This window comes from Podarcis gaigeae (assembly GCF_964106915.1).
Source record: "Podarcis gaigeae genome assembly, chromosome: 1".
In the NCBI taxonomy this organism is placed as follows: Eukaryota; Metazoa; Chordata; class Lepidosauria; order Squamata; family Lacertidae; genus Podarcis; species Podarcis gaigeae.
This window is the reverse complement of record NC_139678.1, coordinates 90,268,125-90,286,087: the sequence shown is the minus strand read 5'-3', so window position 1 is coordinate 90,286,087 and position 17,963 is coordinate 90,268,125. Positions and strand designations below refer to the sequence as shown.

Genomic DNA, 17,963 nt, shown 5'->3' with positions numbered 1-17,963 from the left:
CACCAGTTTGACAAAACTTATAATATGCAACCAGGACATGCCAGGCTCCTTCATTGCCCCTTCTCTTTATAAAACCTTGTGGACAATCCCCATCTTTGCCTTTCTTCTCTTGCACTTTCTTATACTCCACACCTTTTCTCAACTTTCCCTCCAAAATCCTGGATTGCATTCCTCTGTGTCCCATGCTCCACATTCAAGAGTTCTCCCATCTATTCTGGCATTTTTCTATATAAAATTAGCTTGTTGTATTATCTGGGTAGTCACACAGTGTGTGCATCTTCTCCCTAACATTTGCATCCGTCTGTATCTTGTGATTAACTTACGGCATGACAAAATGTGTAGAGTTGCAATGAGATTACGATGCTCTACACTACAGTTTTTCAATCTTTATAGCAGTCCTGCCAAACTTCGCTCCAGCCCTTTCACACTGACTCTGTGGTAAGTGGATTGCAAGGTAGAAAGCAGCAGCACAGTCTATGTTTCTTAAGGAATCAATACTCTCTGTGCTTCAATCTCACCCCCAGGGCTAAGGCAGGATTGGCTGATGCACACTAACCCAGAATATTCTACCTGCTCAGCTCCAGAAAAGTAAATAAAGCTGAATTTAGACATTGGCTACTGCTCTTTGTGCTTGCTAACTCTCTTACATCATGCAGTTTATTCTTTCATGGTTGCACCTTATTTGCCAAGGGCAACCTGTTAAGCCACTCACTGAAGGGGTGGGAAGCTGTTTTACTTGACTGGCAGCTAAGAACCAGAGTTTTGCCTTTCTCATAGCAAAGAATGATGGTAGGAACCTGTTTGTTATTGGCATCTGAATCACACTTGCAAATCGATGGGGGTGAGCAGACAAGAAACTCATAGCATTGCTGTCTTAATGCAGCCTTCAATCCTTGCTTCCTTTCCCCTTTACCCACCAGATGCAGACAAAGACAAAGACACGTGAGGATCATGCAACCCTATATTAAGAACTTTTAAGAAAGAGAATTTGCACCTCCCATTTTCAGTCTGCAAAAGTGACTATCAGTCAGACTACAGCTCTAACTTTAAAATATCTAATGTACTATTTCATAAAATAGGGACCATTTAAACTGTAGTATCTGCCACTAGATAATTCTATAATGAACAACACACTACTGAAGTAGTGTTATCATGTATGAAGCTCCAAAGACGTAACTTGCATGAAACCATCTCTGACAACAGTGAAGCACTTTGCATCTTCAGATAAAAATGTTAATATCAGTACTCACCAATTCTTTTCTAAGCTGAATAAAAAACTGCTTGCACTTAAAAGAAATTTTAACAATCTTCAACCTAAGTGAAATAAAAAATCAAAATGATGTAATATTTCTTTAAAATGCACAAAAGGTATCTACCAAAAGGGATCTGGACAGGTTATGACAAACATATTTGTTGCCCAATGCCACTATGATCCATGGGAGAGGGTAAAGATCAGTTCTGCTCATGATGAAGTTCCCCAAAACAGCCACCAGAAAGGCAAAACAATCAGAAAGTGCTATTCCTTGAACATCAATGATCCCAATATATGATTGCTACAATTTATGAAGTGAATGAAGTGGAGGGAGGTTCAAACTCACTAGAGCCTGGTTGGGGAGGAATGGGTAATTAATCTCAGCAAATGGCCAAAGGATATTTCCCTTAACCTTTGTAAAACACAGCAACCTTAGCTTCTGAGTATTTGTTTCATAAAAATCGAATAAAATGCTGCAAAACTAGCTCCTGTCTGGCTTTTATCAGAATGAGGGTGATTTCAGCCATGCAAGCAAGAGTAATATTCTTTCTCCTCCAGCACATGATTTGCATATGATAAGATCACATACAAGAATCCTCGAGTATCAGAATGCAACTTCTGGAAGAGGTTCAAGGAATTGATTAAGCACTTGCCAGTACTGAAATTGTGATGCACCTGTAAGACAATTGGCACTTTCCACATACAGTTAGGAGAGTTGTCTGTAAGCAAGATGACAATATTGGTTGTTACTGCTGCAACATTACTTTTAACATATTTATTGTGCTGCTGCTGTCAAGGAAGGATAAGATACTGATGAGCATGGATGATGAAAGTGGTGTGGCTGCAATCAAGCAGGCAGGATTATAGAATCAAGTTGTTCAATTAAAGCAAGTCTCTGTGTAGTATGCATTCCTTATTTTAAGCACATTTGCTGTGCTATTAATGAATGACAACACATCAAAGTATCAAATTATTGTTGGGATCCAGAGTTGTTCTTACTACATGTGTGGCCAACAAGACAGCTTAGATAGCATCACACCTATCCAAATATTGACTCCCTTGTAAGATTGTATCACTTCCCAGGGACATCAAATAAAATAAGTAGGCCAAACCAATCCACCCTGAAGGACTGTTCTAACCTCCCAAGGAGAAGCTATATTCCCACACTGTTCTGTGAATAACCAAGTTATGAAAATATTTAGTATGATTTGCTTCAATCACAGAATCAGCTGGAAGCGTTGGAACCACGCGGGACATCTTGTCCAACCCCCTGCAATGCAGGAATCTTTTGTCCAACATGGAGCTCAAGCCCACAACTCTGGGATTAAGAGTCTCAGGTTCTACTAACTGAGCTATCCCCCACACTGCCTAGGGTTGCCATACATTCGGACATACCCAGAATACTGCTATCAAAAGCAGTGTTTGGGGTGAAAATAATCCAGACGCACAGCAATGCATGTTGGCAGTGTTGTTTTGGGTGATTTTACTTAAAAAAAGAAGAAGAAAGAAAGCTCAACAACTTTTGTCCAACCCTAACACTACTCTGAAATATTATCTGAAAGGTTAGGAGAAAACCTAAAGAACATGTGTGTGGGGAGGGGGGAACAGGAAGGAGGAGAGAGAGGCACACTCTCTTATGCTTGCCACAAAAATTCTAAGCTGAGGTGAAAATTGAAGCATTTATTACTTTGAAACACATTTTTCTTTGGCTCCATCCTGTATTTGCTCTAGCTCCACTCACTGGCAGTAAGCAACCCCCAGTAATTACCCGCTTAGAATGTGGCTCTCAATAGAAAAAGGTTGCCCACCCCCATCCTAAATGCTGCTGCTCTCTTTCCTTTCAAATCTTCCCCCCAAATCATCCTTTTCTGTGAACCTTTGGCTCAACAAACCCCTTAGGCATTGAAAACCAACTTAAGTATGCGCAACTGCTCTGACTGCATAGGTCTTCTCCTTATCAAATTCTAGATTGTAATCTCCTTGGTACCTGGGCTCTGCTTTTTGTCACACTGTAAAAGTATCAGTGCTGCTAAATAAACACCGTTCATGATAAACCTCACCCCATTTGAATTATTTCATCAGCAAAACATATGCAGTCTTAAATAGGATTCCATGCATGGGTGTAACTGTAACTTTGTATGCTAATGAGAACTTCAGACAAGTGCTTCCCAGCCTCTGTTGGTTGAGCAAGTAAGTTTCTGCAGGGAATACATGTTACTTTCCCAGTCTAACTAAAAAAAAATATGAGTTTGTGGCATGTAAGTAAGAAAGCACCATAAAATTAGATACATCACTGTGGTTCACACACAAGACATTGTCAGTCTAATATTAAAATGCCATAGTTAAAATCAATTAAAGAAGACAAAGTTTTGCAAGATTCAGGGCTTTTGAAATAGGACTGCAATGGTGAACAGTGTTCTTTCACCTGTGAAAGTTGGCCTCTGTTAGGAGCCTCTTGTTTTATTATATTTTTATGGAACTTTAATGTACTTGATCTTACATTGTGACTGTCTTGAAAGACAGTATGTAGATTTTCAAATTAATACATATAGATCCACCTCAGCAGATGTTATCTGGGTTTCCTCAACATCAGAGGTACATTAGGTGACTCTTGGACAGAGAATTGCTGATTTCCACCATTCATGAGTGAATTTTTTGGGGGGAGCAGCAGGAAGGAGTGGTGGAAAAGCCCTGCTACATGAACAGAACCCTGCCCACAGCTCTTTGGACCCAAGTATTTAATACAGTCTTTTTACTGTCATCCCTACATCCTATACAGAATACACTGAATAATAAATTGGATGAGAACTTGTCTATTCTAGACGGTGCATATATAGTAAGGTATTCCCCTTTCACTCCTGCTATACTGAATCGTAACTCTGGAAGTGTGATAAAGGATAATCCAAAATATTCTAGCTGAATAAAAATTAAGTGCACTAAATTTTCCATCACAATCATTACATTATGCGGCAAACTTTGTAGGGATATTTTCAAAAGCTAATTGCCACACAAGAGACACCACTGGACATATCAAAGGCTACATTTTAGAGTGACTAATTTAGAGTTGATGTACACTTAGCAATTTATGAAGAAGTTATTCAGATTTAAGAAAGTGTGTGGCAAACAAAATGTTTCCCTTAAACACATCCTTACCATGGAAAGGTGTTAATTCGTACCCTGTTCTTATAAATTAGTATGCCTCCCGACATTACTCCAATCATAATTTCATTGTTACTTTGATCCTATAAAAAAAGAACAGGAAAAAAAATGAATGCTTATGTGTCTTCTGTTCTCTCATATCGCCGTCTTGCAGATCTTATTGCCCGAAAACATGCAAGATGAAGTTCTAGAATGTTTACAGGAAGGAAACATTGTTGCCTCAACAATCACTTCCTGTCTCTTTACTTTGCTTCACTTTGCATCCTGATCGAAGGATCATCAACATCCTTGAGGCCCTCCCACAATCCCTCCACAGTACAGAAACTCTACTATACAACAGAGCAACAAAGGGAGAGACTAGACAGACTTCTGCTAGACTTTGGCAATGGCTAGAATGGATAAGAAATAATTGTTAATCAAAAGGGGACTCTTCAGTGTAGCAGACACCCATGTGAAGATTTGTCATGACCCTATTTCAGTACCCCAGCCTTGACGAGCAACAAAGCAGCTTGAATTAAGAACCTCAGCACTCTGTGGGTGGTTGAGGGACAAGAACTAATGGCAACAGAGGTGTGGAGTCTCAGGGACAGAGAAAGAAGGGCTGAGTAAAATGAGACATGGACTCTGCTGTGAAAGGCTAGCTCCATGAGGCCTCCTCTCCCTTCAGCTGTCCCCTGCAGGCAGCCATTCCATCAGACTGCCTCAGTGGGAGAGACAGGAAGCGGAAGGCTCATTCCATTCACTCTGCTGAGGTCCAGCAACATCAGGCACCTTCTGCACCTGAATTCTGCCAGCTGGTTAGTATAGGAAGAACTGTTTAGAAACTAGTGCCTAAATTTTGCTTTCGGTTTTCGTCTTCCCTCCCTGTCCCTTTCCCCTATCCAGATTGTATGCCCAGGGACTGACTTGTTTTGACTGTATGTAAGCAGCTCTGAACAGCAGGGTACAAATGCTTGAAATACATTTTTAAATAAAAAAAAAAAACTTAGAAGGGAAGGGGAAATGGGTCCAATTAATTAGGGCTAAGACGGCTGGACGGTGCCTTGTACGCCACTTTCTGGCAGGTCTTGCAGCCAAGCTAGTGCTTTTCTATTGCTCTGCTTTTCCTTTGGACCACATCAGTGAGGCCAAGAGTCTTGTCGTGTGGGCAGCCCAGGACCTCCATAGACACTGCCCAGGCTTGCACCCCAGAGAGCTCACTTCGGTGCTGCTAACACAGCAAAAAGAACATGGAAGGCAGCATTTATGAGTTACTGGTCTCTGCAGCCAGAGCAGGTGCTGTTATGCTCCAGCGGTTTGACTTCACCCCGGGAGCCACACCCCATTGTCACTCAAGACATACAGATACCACCCCCATCAACAACATTAAATAGAGAACTATATATTATTTTCAAAGTAACGTTATGGAAATCAGATTTACTTTAATTTTGTTGAATATTATGATACATTTTAAAAATTAATTTCTAAGAAGAGAACTATTGACCATTCAGACAATGCTGTGTTTTGTTTTGGGTTTATTTGTGTGATTAATACTAATCAATTGACGCTTACCCTTGCATAGTGCAATTCAACTCCATAGAGTTCTAAGGTCCGGGCTGTGCTGAGATAACTAAATTCTGCTTCAGCAGGAGACAGACCTCTGTAATGACAATATAAGAACATAAAATAGCTCAAAATATCTTTAAAGTAACCTGAGGGTCCTTATTTAAAAACTTTTTTTACTGGAGCCCAAAGAGAAAGAGGGAGTTATATCGGCTTTAGGGCAATTAGCAGTTTAACTGCCCCTGCTTCCTTGCCTGGTTTTTCTCTCGCTAAAAAGGAGCAGTCCCACCATGCCTCCAAGCATATAGTTTTAATATTCAAAATACAATTATGATTGTAAAAGTGTATTTTCAGATGCATGTACTCTGAAAGCATGCGTTCATTTTAAGTCTAAAACCTTAACAGTATTAGTGATCTTTCACCACTAGTTCTCTCTGTAGCAGTTACCTGATCTTGAATGAGTTATTTCTCCACAAAAGGATTAGATGAAACACACATGCAGTAACCTGGGGTTATAATGTAAGGAGCTACTTTTAATTTACACACAGAGAAGCAGCTCAGGGTAGATTAAATTAGTTACGCAGTTCTTCAGGCTGCAACCTTATTTCTTCTTTCTTTTATGCTTACATATGCTGCTGATGTAGTTTGGACACTTCTTTTTCAAACTCTTGAGGCTGGCCGGGGATAAAGGAATAGTCTGAGAGGTAGCCTGGGAAGTTCTCTGAAAGGTTGTAGTCTCCCAGTTCAGCTGAAAGTTAAGAGAAACCATTTAGCAACAGCCCCATTTCAGCACCTTGCAATCCATGCAGTGTAAGAAAGGTAAAAAAAATTAAAAATTAATCCACCAGCCTTTATTACATATGAAACAACTTCAGTCTAAAACTGTACAAAAGCACCTAATGTTGTTTCTATGAACTGAAAGCACTCTAGTTTCAAGACTAGAGAACTAAATAGTTCAAGAGAACTAAATAGCTACACAAGATTGACAAGAAGCATAACAGCTAGGGGCTCCTGCCCCTGGTTGCTTTACTCTTCAACCCTACCTACCACCTCCTCTCACCAAAGCCACCTTCTCCCCAAAACCACATGCATCCTTACTCCATACCACTACCCCCCTTATAGTTTGCCAAACCTCTCTACCCCCATCTTCCCCTTAGACTGGGATGAAGCAGCTTTTCTGGCCCAAAGGTCAGGTCTTTGGCCTGCCAGGGAAGATAAAAGTTGTCAGGTAGGCTCCTATTGGCGGTCACACAAACTGCAGTGTGATTACACCTGTACCATTTTATTATATACGGATAATTTTGTTGATGTGTTTTACTTCTGGAAAAGGAATTTTATTTTTGTACTGGTGATATATTTTTATGTGAAGCAATGCATTTTCTACAAAAATAAAAATCAGGTTCTGTGACATAGCAGTATGCCAGATTTCTCAGCTGTTTTTCCAAAAACCCTTGCAAACTCTTGCTAAACTGTGGAAACAGTTACCACTTTAATGGTTGTACAGAGGCACTCAGGGCTGACAAAATACAAAATCTTATCAAAAACTGTTCAGAAGCAACAATATGCATCACTTCTTTAAAAAGGGGGGGGGGCAAAGGCACCCTAATCTTAAAATCCTATGGTCCCTGGGAGGGTTCCCCAGTAAGAAGTATGGGATCTCACTCTTGGATGGCAGAGAGAGAGAGGGGTGTAACCTTGGATGCCTCCTCCCTGTTGCCGCAGAAGCTTCCATAGTCCTTGACCTGTTGACACTGGAGCTCCAACATGGGTAGGGTCAACAGGAAACACCTCAATCCCCCACCACACCCCCAAATCAGGGAGGAAGCTATGTCATCTCTGGAGCTGGTATGGTTAATTTTGCTCCCACTGTTCATGAGAATAGGGAAAAAGTTAAAGAAAGAAAAATAAAAAGGACAGAGGAGCAGAAATGTGCTGCTGTGCCTTTTCCGACACCCTGCCAGAGCAAGTCCAGCAGGCTGCTGGATGTGATGGAATAACCACTCTGAGTACTATTTCCCTCTCCCCTTTAGAACTGCAGCTTTAGAGGTTGTTAAATTCCCCTCTTAGCAATAATAGTTCACAAAGCATGTTAATTTGATAGTAATAAGCTAACATAACCAAGAGAAAAATGTTTTTCAAGGTATATACATTTATCTTAACTCTATTTATTACTAATTTAGGTGGGAAATCCACTCAATCTTTACATTAACAGCCACACATATTTTGATGACAAATGCCATGATAAACTCTGCCAATGTATTTATCTTGTCATATGTTTTACATTTTAGGTGTAAGAACAGTTTCATATTTTCAATGTACATTTCAGAGGTAATATTATGGCTGCAATCCTATACTATCTTGGCTGGGAATAAGCCTCAATGAACTCAATAGGGCTTACTTCTAAATAGATATGCGTAGAATTGTACTGTACATGGGTAAGATACAAACTGTTTTTGTAAATTTATCAGCTTTACACAACACAGTCTATTCAAATATTTTTCCTGAAGGTTTAGGGTTTCTTAACACAAAAGAAAAGTAACAACATCAGGAAAATTAGAAGCATAATATAAGAACATATTTTTTAATATTAAATATTTTACTTACACTGAACAGCATAGGAAGCCAAGAGTGCAGCAGTATTATAAGGGCAGGGCAATCTATGAGGGAAAATAACCAACACACTTCAATACAGTAATCTTTAGAGCCAATTAGTTTTACCCCTTTATTTGAATTCCGTAACAAAAAAACACTGAAGCATCAAATAGACAAGATTTCCCTTTTAAGGCAGGCAAATATGTAATGACACAACTAAAAACACACCAGCTGTTATTTTTAGATATTTGCTTTAAAAAGGAAACCATGCTTCTAGATTAGTATCCAAAGAGATTTAAACATCTGGATACCAACCTAGAGGTATGCGATCACAAAAGCTTACATGAATGGCTGGCACTGTCAGCTCTGACTCCACTAATCACCTGTTTAAGATGGATGGGAGGCAGATCCAAATCTCATTTGGCATTGCATGCATAGTTCCTGATTAATTGATAAAATATTGCACGCACAACCCTTAGCACTGCAACCAAATCTATTAATACCCTTTTCTATAGGCTTTATTATAGGATTGCCAATTACCATGGGATGCATGTGGGAAGTCAGCAGCCACATACATATTTTCATAACTTGATTGAGGCATTCGATCACACTATTTATCTCCACCCTCTCCCTGAATTACTAAATAATTTTGCATAACTGTCTGCAAGGGTTCCCAAGTCTTCATGGCAAGCAAATCTTACCTTCCAGTAAGAATGTCTTGTTTAATTTGCAAAAAATATTGGTACCTTAAAGAAAAAGTAAACACAGTACAACAGGTTGACAAAGTTACTATTGTATTTTTAATTAACAAAATTAAGATCACCTTTTGACTTCAGCATCTGCATTTCACCATATACCATTATTTCAGGCTAGCAAGACACAGAAATTAAACTGAGTTCAAAGTCATATAAACATAAGAAATCCAAATATTTTGGTGCTGCTGTAACACATGCAGTTTACATTAGAATTTATATAATCAATAAAAGGTTAAAGGTAAAGGTAAAGGGACCCCTGACCATTAGGTCAGTCGTGACCGACTCTGGGGTTGCAGCACTCATCTCGCTTTATTGGCCAAGGGAGCCGGTGTACAGCTTCCGGGTCATGTGGCCAGCATGACTAAGCCGCTTCTGGCGAACCAGAGCAGCGCATGGAAACGCAGTTTACCTTCCTGCCGGAGCAGTACCTATTTATCTATTTGCACTTTGACATGCTTTCAAACTGCTAGGTGGGCAGGAGCTGGGACAATAAAAGGTTAGGATCCATTGATTGGACTCAGGTACATCTACATCATATTTTCATGCCTCAATTGACAAATGTTGTTCTGTGTGGTATTTTGAAAGCCAAACTAATGGGATTGGACATATTTAAAAATTAATAGAAAACAATTTCTGATTGTTATCTCTTCATCCCTCCCTATTGCAACATTGCAAGTTCCATTTTGCCATCTCTAACCCATGCCAAAAGAATGTGATTAGTCACACTGGCATGCCTCCAACAATAATAATACCCATGAATATCAACAATCTATTGAAATGTACCTCCAAGCAAATAGGCCTTGTGAGATGAATGCGTATTAATTCTGGCCCTTCCATCTCACGATGTCTTACCTGAAGTGATGGTTTGAAATTGGTTTAGAATTCTAATCTACCTTTAAAGTATTTCTAGTCACCAATAAAATCTGAAAGGCATGAATTTCCATGTAGCAAACATTCTGGTATGACACTGCAGTGTTTTTATCTTACAGGCCTTTACAGAGACTTCCTTCTACTTCCATAAGGGAAGCTGATCCTCTAAATCAAGGGTTGTGAAATGACACACTTTATTGCAATTACCCACAAACACAGCCATGTTATTTTATTTCTCTTTCTCTGTGAATTACTCTTAAGCGATGCATTTATAATTTACTTTTATATAGTAGTTTGTGCCCACTCCTTGCATAAACTTGTGTGGATTAAGCATAGGCATGGATCCAAAATGTTTCCTTCAGGAGTGCTTCTCAATAGTGAACAGGAGATGGCAGTAGATACATTAAGGCTGGATTTCAGGTCAGAAGTCCAAGGCTCACAGTCCAGGAGATCCCCAAGTGACCTTTTAAAAACATTTTTTTTTAAGTATAGGATAGCCAGGTGTGCTATGAAGTGAAACAAGCTCCAGCCATCTTTACATCCAGAGAGTGCCCCTCAGCCACAAGTGGGGTGAAAAGGCTTTCTCAATAAAGAAGGATGAACAGCCTGAAGCAAGCCTTGCTTTTCAATGTGCCCTACTTTTCTTTGCCATTCAAACGTGCAAAGGATGATGCAAGTGGACTGAGCCTGGTAAGGCAGAGATCCTATGAGTAAGTGGTTCCCAGGCCACAGGAATTCTGTTCACCTGTTCTGAACAGACATGGACACTCTCGAGAGGAGCAGGTACATAATCTGAGGGTATTCTTGGGGTATTACAACTCCACTTGACCTTGGTGGAATGAAGCACCCACCACCAACTTCAATTGGTTCAGCAACTACACCCTGCCCACTGAGGTCCATGCACTGCAATGTGCTTTAGGTGAGGCGACGTTAGGAAGTTGTAGCTAGTACACAGCACAGAAGCTAGCATGATGAGTGGGGTATCTAGCTATAGATCTATTATACCTGTGTTGAAAGAACTGGACTGGCTGCCCATTAGCTACCAAGGCACATTCTAGGTTCTGTTAATATATAAAGCCCTGAACAACTGCAAGGTATGTGGCAGACTGTCTTCCCTGTATAGATTAACCACCACCAAAGGAAGCCCTGCACACTGCACCATGGCTAGTATCAACATGGTCTTTTCTGCAGTAGATGGGGAACCTTTGGCCTTCCAGATGCTGTTGGACTGCAACTCCCATCAGTCTTGACCTTCGGTCACGCTGGTTAAGGCTGATGGGAGTTGTAGTTCAGCAACATCTGGAGGACCAAAGTGCTCCTCCCTCCTCCGTGGAAGCCAAGGGGAGTCAACTGTGACACATTGTTTATGCCTATTAAGTATATTTGCTTGTCTGGACATTTACTTATTTTTTACATTGCACTGTTCAGTGTTATGTTTCTGGATTTCTATTGACACTATTACTTTCATTTTCATTTGTATTCTATTGATTTTTATGGTTTTTACTTTTAAACCACTCAGGTGTAAGCAGTCTAAAAAATATTAAACAAACCAATAACAAATGATCAAGTCATTCAGGTTTTGCTATGAAGCACGGAAGTCTTTGGAACTTGATCCAAACCAGCCAAGGCTCTCTAGTGCTGCTAGTAACTCTCCCTGGGTCTCTTTTGGCCTCTGCCTCTAGTTGTGGCACTCATCAGCCCCTTGCTCCTTATCTTTCTCCCACTGCTTCGTATTGCATGCACAACACTTTCTCCTCTGTCTTAGCCAGGCTGCTCTCTTCTTTTCTTCTTCCATCTGACATATGGATGAGGGTGGCTTGGTGGGCGTGCATGACAAATAGCTCAACTGGTAGTTAAAGAGCAGATTCTCAGAGCCAAAGCTCAGTCCAGGAGTATTAAGTTAGGAAGCCCTACCCTGGCACCCCTATTGATTCCTTTCAGGGTTTGGCAGATGGAACAATCCACCCCCTCTTTATTCTATCTCTGTATGTCTGCGTGTGCACGCACACATGTGCTGAAAAGCAGAAAAGAGGAGAGCAGGAAATTTGCAAAGTAGTTTTTTCCAGCAGTTTTCTGGCAGAGGTGAATGGCAATGCAGCATTAGGCTGGCCAGATCAAAGTTTCCAGCAACAGTTCTGAGTGATTTTCCAAGGGACAGAGATGACAATCCTGTCAAAGGCCTGATCTTGCCATGGAATTGTGAGATGCAGCAGGCTATCAATAAGATCGTATCTAAGTGCATTCTCTGTTGCTGTGGGGCCTGGTTTGCTCTTTGGCATTCTGAGGAATTTTGGGTGACAAACAAGTTTGACAATTACTAGAGCACAGGTTGTTGTGAGGACAAGCAAACATATACTAGAGTACATAATAGTACCAGTTGTATGGCAATGAGGAAAGTGAAAAGAGCTTTCCCCCCCTGCCTTCTTTCCAAGTAGCAATCCACCAGAGTTAAAGCATCTTAAAGCACTTGACAAAAGTGCCCTTTGAAGCAACTTCAACTCCATCCTTTAAAGAATGGAATGGATGCTGCTTCTAAGGGCACTTTGCAAATCTCCCCATGATCCTCTTTTAAACCTCTGGTTTGAAGGGGAAGCATGGGAAGACTTGCAGAGCCCAGGAGGGATTTTGACAGGTGGGTGCCCCTATGTGGTGTGATTTCTAGCTACATTAAAATAGCACTCAAGGATCACATAAATCAGTCCTCCCAACTATTCTGCATTACTCAAACTCCCCAGGATGTAAATGAAAATAAATTGACAATTTAAAAAAAGTTATACCCAAATCCCCAAATTCTTGTTTCATGATGATGGAAGTTGAACTCTGGAAATTATATACCAATTTCATCAACTATATCAACAATGATTTGCAGAGTGATTTCTGTACTGCTAAAACCCAAACTGTATTCTTCAATACCGCTACTCTATTTGCAGTGCTGTTATTTATAACTTAAAAATATTAGGGGTGCTTTTTAAAGTGTAGCATTACACTTTTGCAGGGACTTAATTTAGAGCTGCTCTGTATGTAGACTGTTTGGTTGTAGTCATAGGCTGAAAGACGCTGCTGCCTGGTAGATATTTTTGTGGGGCAAGGGGAGGATAGGGTCAGATGAAGTGAATGCAGCTCTGTGTGTGTTCAAATACAAAAGGAGCTTAATTAGTTGTTGCCTGAACTTCACTTACAACGTAGATTGCAAACCACTTCTGCATTGGAAAACCAATTGATCTTAAAGCAGCGTTTGCAAAACTGCTGCAACAGCCCTCTGAACTCTTCAGTGAACAAACAATTCAACAAAAATAACCTTTTGTCTACATTACTTGGTGTATGTTAAAAACAGATTAATTCAAATGTAAAAATATGGTTTTCATTAGCAAGGCACCTGAGTATAGTATTGAAGTATGCCTTTGGACACATATTTATCTACCCTAAAATAATTAACTTGCAATTTGAGTACAAAATCAGATGTAAGCCCATTTTTAATAAAGTGTAGGAATAGTGGGGGTTAACTTTTCATGCTAGAAGCGTGGGAGGCAAAGAATAAAACCTGTATAGCAAGAAAGCACCATAAGATAAAGTGGGGAAGTAGAAGATTTCACTATTTCCTTGCACTCTCCTCCCTGCTTTATAAATGAATAGTTAAACCCGTGTTTAACAAACATGCATACACCTGGTTAGTCCCTTAAACAACAGCTTTCCCTAATATATAGATATTAAAGAGCACGAAGAGTTGGGAGGGATGAGTGGGTAAGGATCAGACTATATTCAACACAATGCAACTTAAAACACTGTGCCTTTTTGTCAAATTGTGCATGACTTGGGTTCAAGAACATGTATAAGCTCTAAATCCAGATATAGGCATGAACTACACAACTGAATTGTTTTCAAGTATGTTCAGAATATATGCTACACAGAATACATGCTAATCAAGAATAATTTTCAGTTTTGGATAGGCTGGTAATAAAAAATCCCTAAGTTCTTCAGATGAAATCAAAATGTATACACATTTTTGTATCAATTGCAGACACTCCTATGCAATGAACATCAAAGTATCTTATTAAAATAAGAGAGAGAGACTGATACCGTGTGTATTCTTCTTGAAGCTTATTAGGATCGCTTACAAAAAATTTGACTCTGAAGTTCAAGCTGTGAGGAGATCCTCCTAAAATTAACCAAAATATCATATTAGATTTTTACAACTTTAATTTAGTATTTATTTATCATTATTTAACGAACATTTGCATTCAAAATAGATAAAAAAATATTTTTGCTCACTCTTTAACTGCTTCCTGATTGGCTTGTTTGGATCCAGCCACCTCTGGGGGAATGAAAAGATTACTTCATTATGTGTTTTTCTAAAGTAACACAAAGCATTATTGCAACACGTCTCTTAACAAAACAAATGTACATATGTATGTTTTTACCATATGTCACAATTTCTAGATACAAAACACACTTTTCCTTGATGACTAGCCCAAGGTGGGCTCTTTGAACCCTGTTCCAAGTCCTTAAATACATTTATAGACTTCTATTTAGAGTACTACACATTTTTAGTACACCCTATAGCAGTGACGATTGTCCTCTAATTCTTAAATAAGTCATTTTAAGTGCCAATCTGTCACATTACTATAAAAATTAGCAATTGAACTCAACACTAGAGGGAGCATAATGAGAAGCCTATAAGGTAAGATAATTCCAGATGCTGTAGCTAAGTTTGACACCTTGAATGAGATATGCCATTTATCCAATTATTAGTCCAAGAACTGTTTTTCAATTCTGAAATGAAACTACCTCTCCCCCACCCCACACCTGTTTTTGGATTAATAAAGTTAAGTAGTTTTATTTGGAAGGGGCTTTGGTTAGAAGCATTCACATGTTAACAGAGCAAAACTGGGCAGTTTCCAGGGAAGCTTTCAATATATTATGTCTCCAAGTATTAACATATATTGGCATATACAATTAAAGAAGGTGTCTATACTTTTTCTCAAAGATGTAGACTTCACAAACACTCACTAATTCCTGAGTGGAGAGCTAGCAGAGGTTTGGAAAATGAGCTAAGATAAATGGGGTCACAAGCATGAAAATAAAAATCAGTTGCCAGACTTCACCGATTAAAGATGTGCAGGCTGATATTAGAAAGAACAAAAGGCCACATGCATCCTGTTTAAAATAGCCATATTTTCTTTAGGAAACTAAGCTTGCCCAATTCTGTCTCTCTGAAACAGCCAGCATGAACACTGAGCCAAGGGGTGTGTTACTAACCATATGTGCAACATTCAAGAATTGCTTTCTAGGCCACTGATTTCTAGGCTCTGCAAGCTGGAAAAGATGCTTTATCATCACAAAGGATCTGTCATCTAAGCTAGTGCACAATCAGTATGACTCTATTCTTATAAGAACCAGTAAACAAAAGGACCACGTTGTTCTTACATGTCACCTGATGGTGCAACAGGAAAGAATGTGTGATGTACTGTGAGTGTTCTTACAATCTGTGAGAATTTGAAGTAAATGCTACAGCACAGTAAAAATATTACAACAGTAAAAAAGCTTTATGTTGTGGAAATGAACAGGAATAGAAACGTGGACATGCCAACAATAATAAAGAAAACTGTTATAATAATAACCAAGACTAAAATAAGATCAAAGAAAGCTGGTTCCTACCAAATGCAATGCCAGCTTGCTGACAAGAATCAAACTAAGGGCAAGAAGCAGAGATGTAGTCTTCGCCACGAAAAAAAATTCCACTTAACACACAGAGATTGCCAATATTCTCAGCTCACTTACTCTCTTTGAAAAAAAGCTTGCCTAACAATCTGGATGGAATATATAGGATTGAAAATACGCCTGCTGCATCCACAAATAAGTGTTTAGTTGTTTAGCTTATGCCTTCTGAAGGATGTCCAGCAGCCTGGATGTAACAGAAATCCGGAATATGACTTTCCCACAATGCAGACATTAGCATCTGGTGTTCTTGGGCAGCTGCCAGGGTCCCAGGATGTCTGGTACTGCTTAAAGCCGTCACAGCCAAGTAAGCCAAGCAAGGACCATCAACTGTAGAACGGGCACACCAGAATACACTTTGTCTAGGGCCCCTCAAATCTGGGATCAGCCCTGTTTTTCTATTCCCCTCAACACTACCAATTTCCAACTAAACCTTTTCTGAATTCAGATGGCATTAACCTGCCTGGAACACTATACAGCTGCCACTTGAATGCTACCAATATCAGAGGACAATGAATGACCTGTTTCTATGAACTGCTATTTGTCAGATGCTGATGCACGGATCTGAATTTCACTTCAATGCAACATTTTACTTAAGTTGTCTTGGTATACAATTTTTATTTTCTTCAATGCAGTGAATAAATGAAGCCTACTTCTTTCACCATTCTCCTTGTAAGAAAAAAGGGCTTCATATAAGCTTTTTTCTCCTATCTAAAATGCTTTGTTTTAACTCTAGAAATTCCATGACACACATTGCCTTAACTTTAGCATGATTCTCCAAACTTCAGATCAGTTAAAGAGAAAAAATATATTCAAAACCAGGAAAATACAGCACACTTGCATATTTAGCATTCATTTACAAAATACTACCATCAAGTTTTCTTGCAACAGTAAACAATCAACCTTACTAAGACAACTGAAGAAGGGTAAATCTGCTTAGAGATATACCAGTTTTAATCAGCCTTGATTTTTAATTTATGATTTCTATTAAATTTTCTGTTTTTCAATTTCAGATAAACATTTTGCATATTTAAATTATCAGTGACTTCCTTTCTTCTCTTTCCCTGGTTCATTTTACTTATTTTATTTCCCTGCATATTTTACAAAAACTATACCAGTCAGTTTTCCATTATTACATCTATCAAAACATATTTGCACTGTTGAATTTATCTTAATGCTGCAAGTCTGCAAGTTGTGACTATTCTGCAGGTTGATAGCCTTGGGGTTCTTTTAAAAGGTCACTCTGACGTGGTCATTGAACCCTGGAAATTCTGTATGATACTATGAGCATATATCATCTTATATCACTAATCACTTTGCAAGTGATTAAATAAGATCTTGCATAAGCATTTTTAACGATTATAAATAGCTGAAACAAAACCAGACATTCAAAGTTCCCATTACAACCACTATATTATAGCAAAATATTAACTATCTGAAGTATTGTCAAAGAACATATAAAACCATTCTAGAGAACCAGGAGACTAAAACTTAATTTAATGCCCGCCTTCAGATGATAAGTTAATAACATTCCCTAGCTACTAAACTACAATTAGTATTAGCATTACAATGGATTGTGATATCTGCAGAATATCTGGTACAGAACCAGGTAATGACTTGTATTTATACCCTAAGATCCAAACTTCTGCTGGTAAATATGATTGCTTTGCATGTCAGGAACTAGTCACAAATAAAAGTGACAGAAATAAAACCAAGTTAGGGATACTGAATGATTGTACTGATCATTTTCTCTCCAGTATATCCTTTCTAGAGCATGTAAGCAAATCTGCAACTTGTCATGTATAAATCAAAAGTTAGGGGTGGGAAGGAAAGACTATAGTTATAAGTGAATAAGTAGTAAGTGAAATGAATAGATTCTCTCCATCTTTTTCTGTAGCAGAGGTGTCAACATTTTGGGTGAAATCCAATGTCATGACAATGAATGTGATAGAGCTTCCTCTTCTGTACCATGCAGCCCCCATGACTCTTCCAATCCACAACAGAGGATTTTTCAACCCCATAAATGGGGGGGGGGTGTCATGGGGGGCTGTAAGGGAGAAGGAAAGGTAAGTTCCATT

General features: G+C 39.2%; 1 protein-coding gene across 3 annotated transcripts in view; it reads right to left on the bottom strand.

The window, feature by feature from the left end:
• The window catches only part of PTPN4 (protein tyrosine phosphatase non-receptor type 4), an 85,478-nt gene that overhangs the window by 38,451 nt on the left and 29,064 nt on the right, over positions 1-17,963 (bottom strand). For all 3 annotated transcript variants that reach the window (XM_083737425.1, XM_083737426.1, XM_083737427.1), the window contains exons 4-11: positions 14,440-14,482; positions 14,248-14,326; positions 9,247-9,291; positions 8,558-8,610; positions 6,581-6,701; positions 5,963-6,050; positions 4,406-4,494; positions 1,251-1,314 (exon numbers count right to left, since the gene is read on the bottom strand). In XM_083737425.1, the coding sequence (XP_083593551.1) occupies positions 1,251-1,314; positions 4,406-4,494; positions 5,963-6,050; positions 6,581-6,701; positions 8,558-8,610; positions 9,247-9,291; positions 14,248-14,326; positions 14,440-14,482 (582 nt within the window). The remainder of the gene's footprint in view (positions 1-1,250; positions 1,315-4,405; positions 4,495-5,962; positions 6,051-6,580; positions 6,702-8,557; positions 8,611-9,246; positions 9,292-14,247; positions 14,327-14,439; positions 14,483-17,963) is intronic.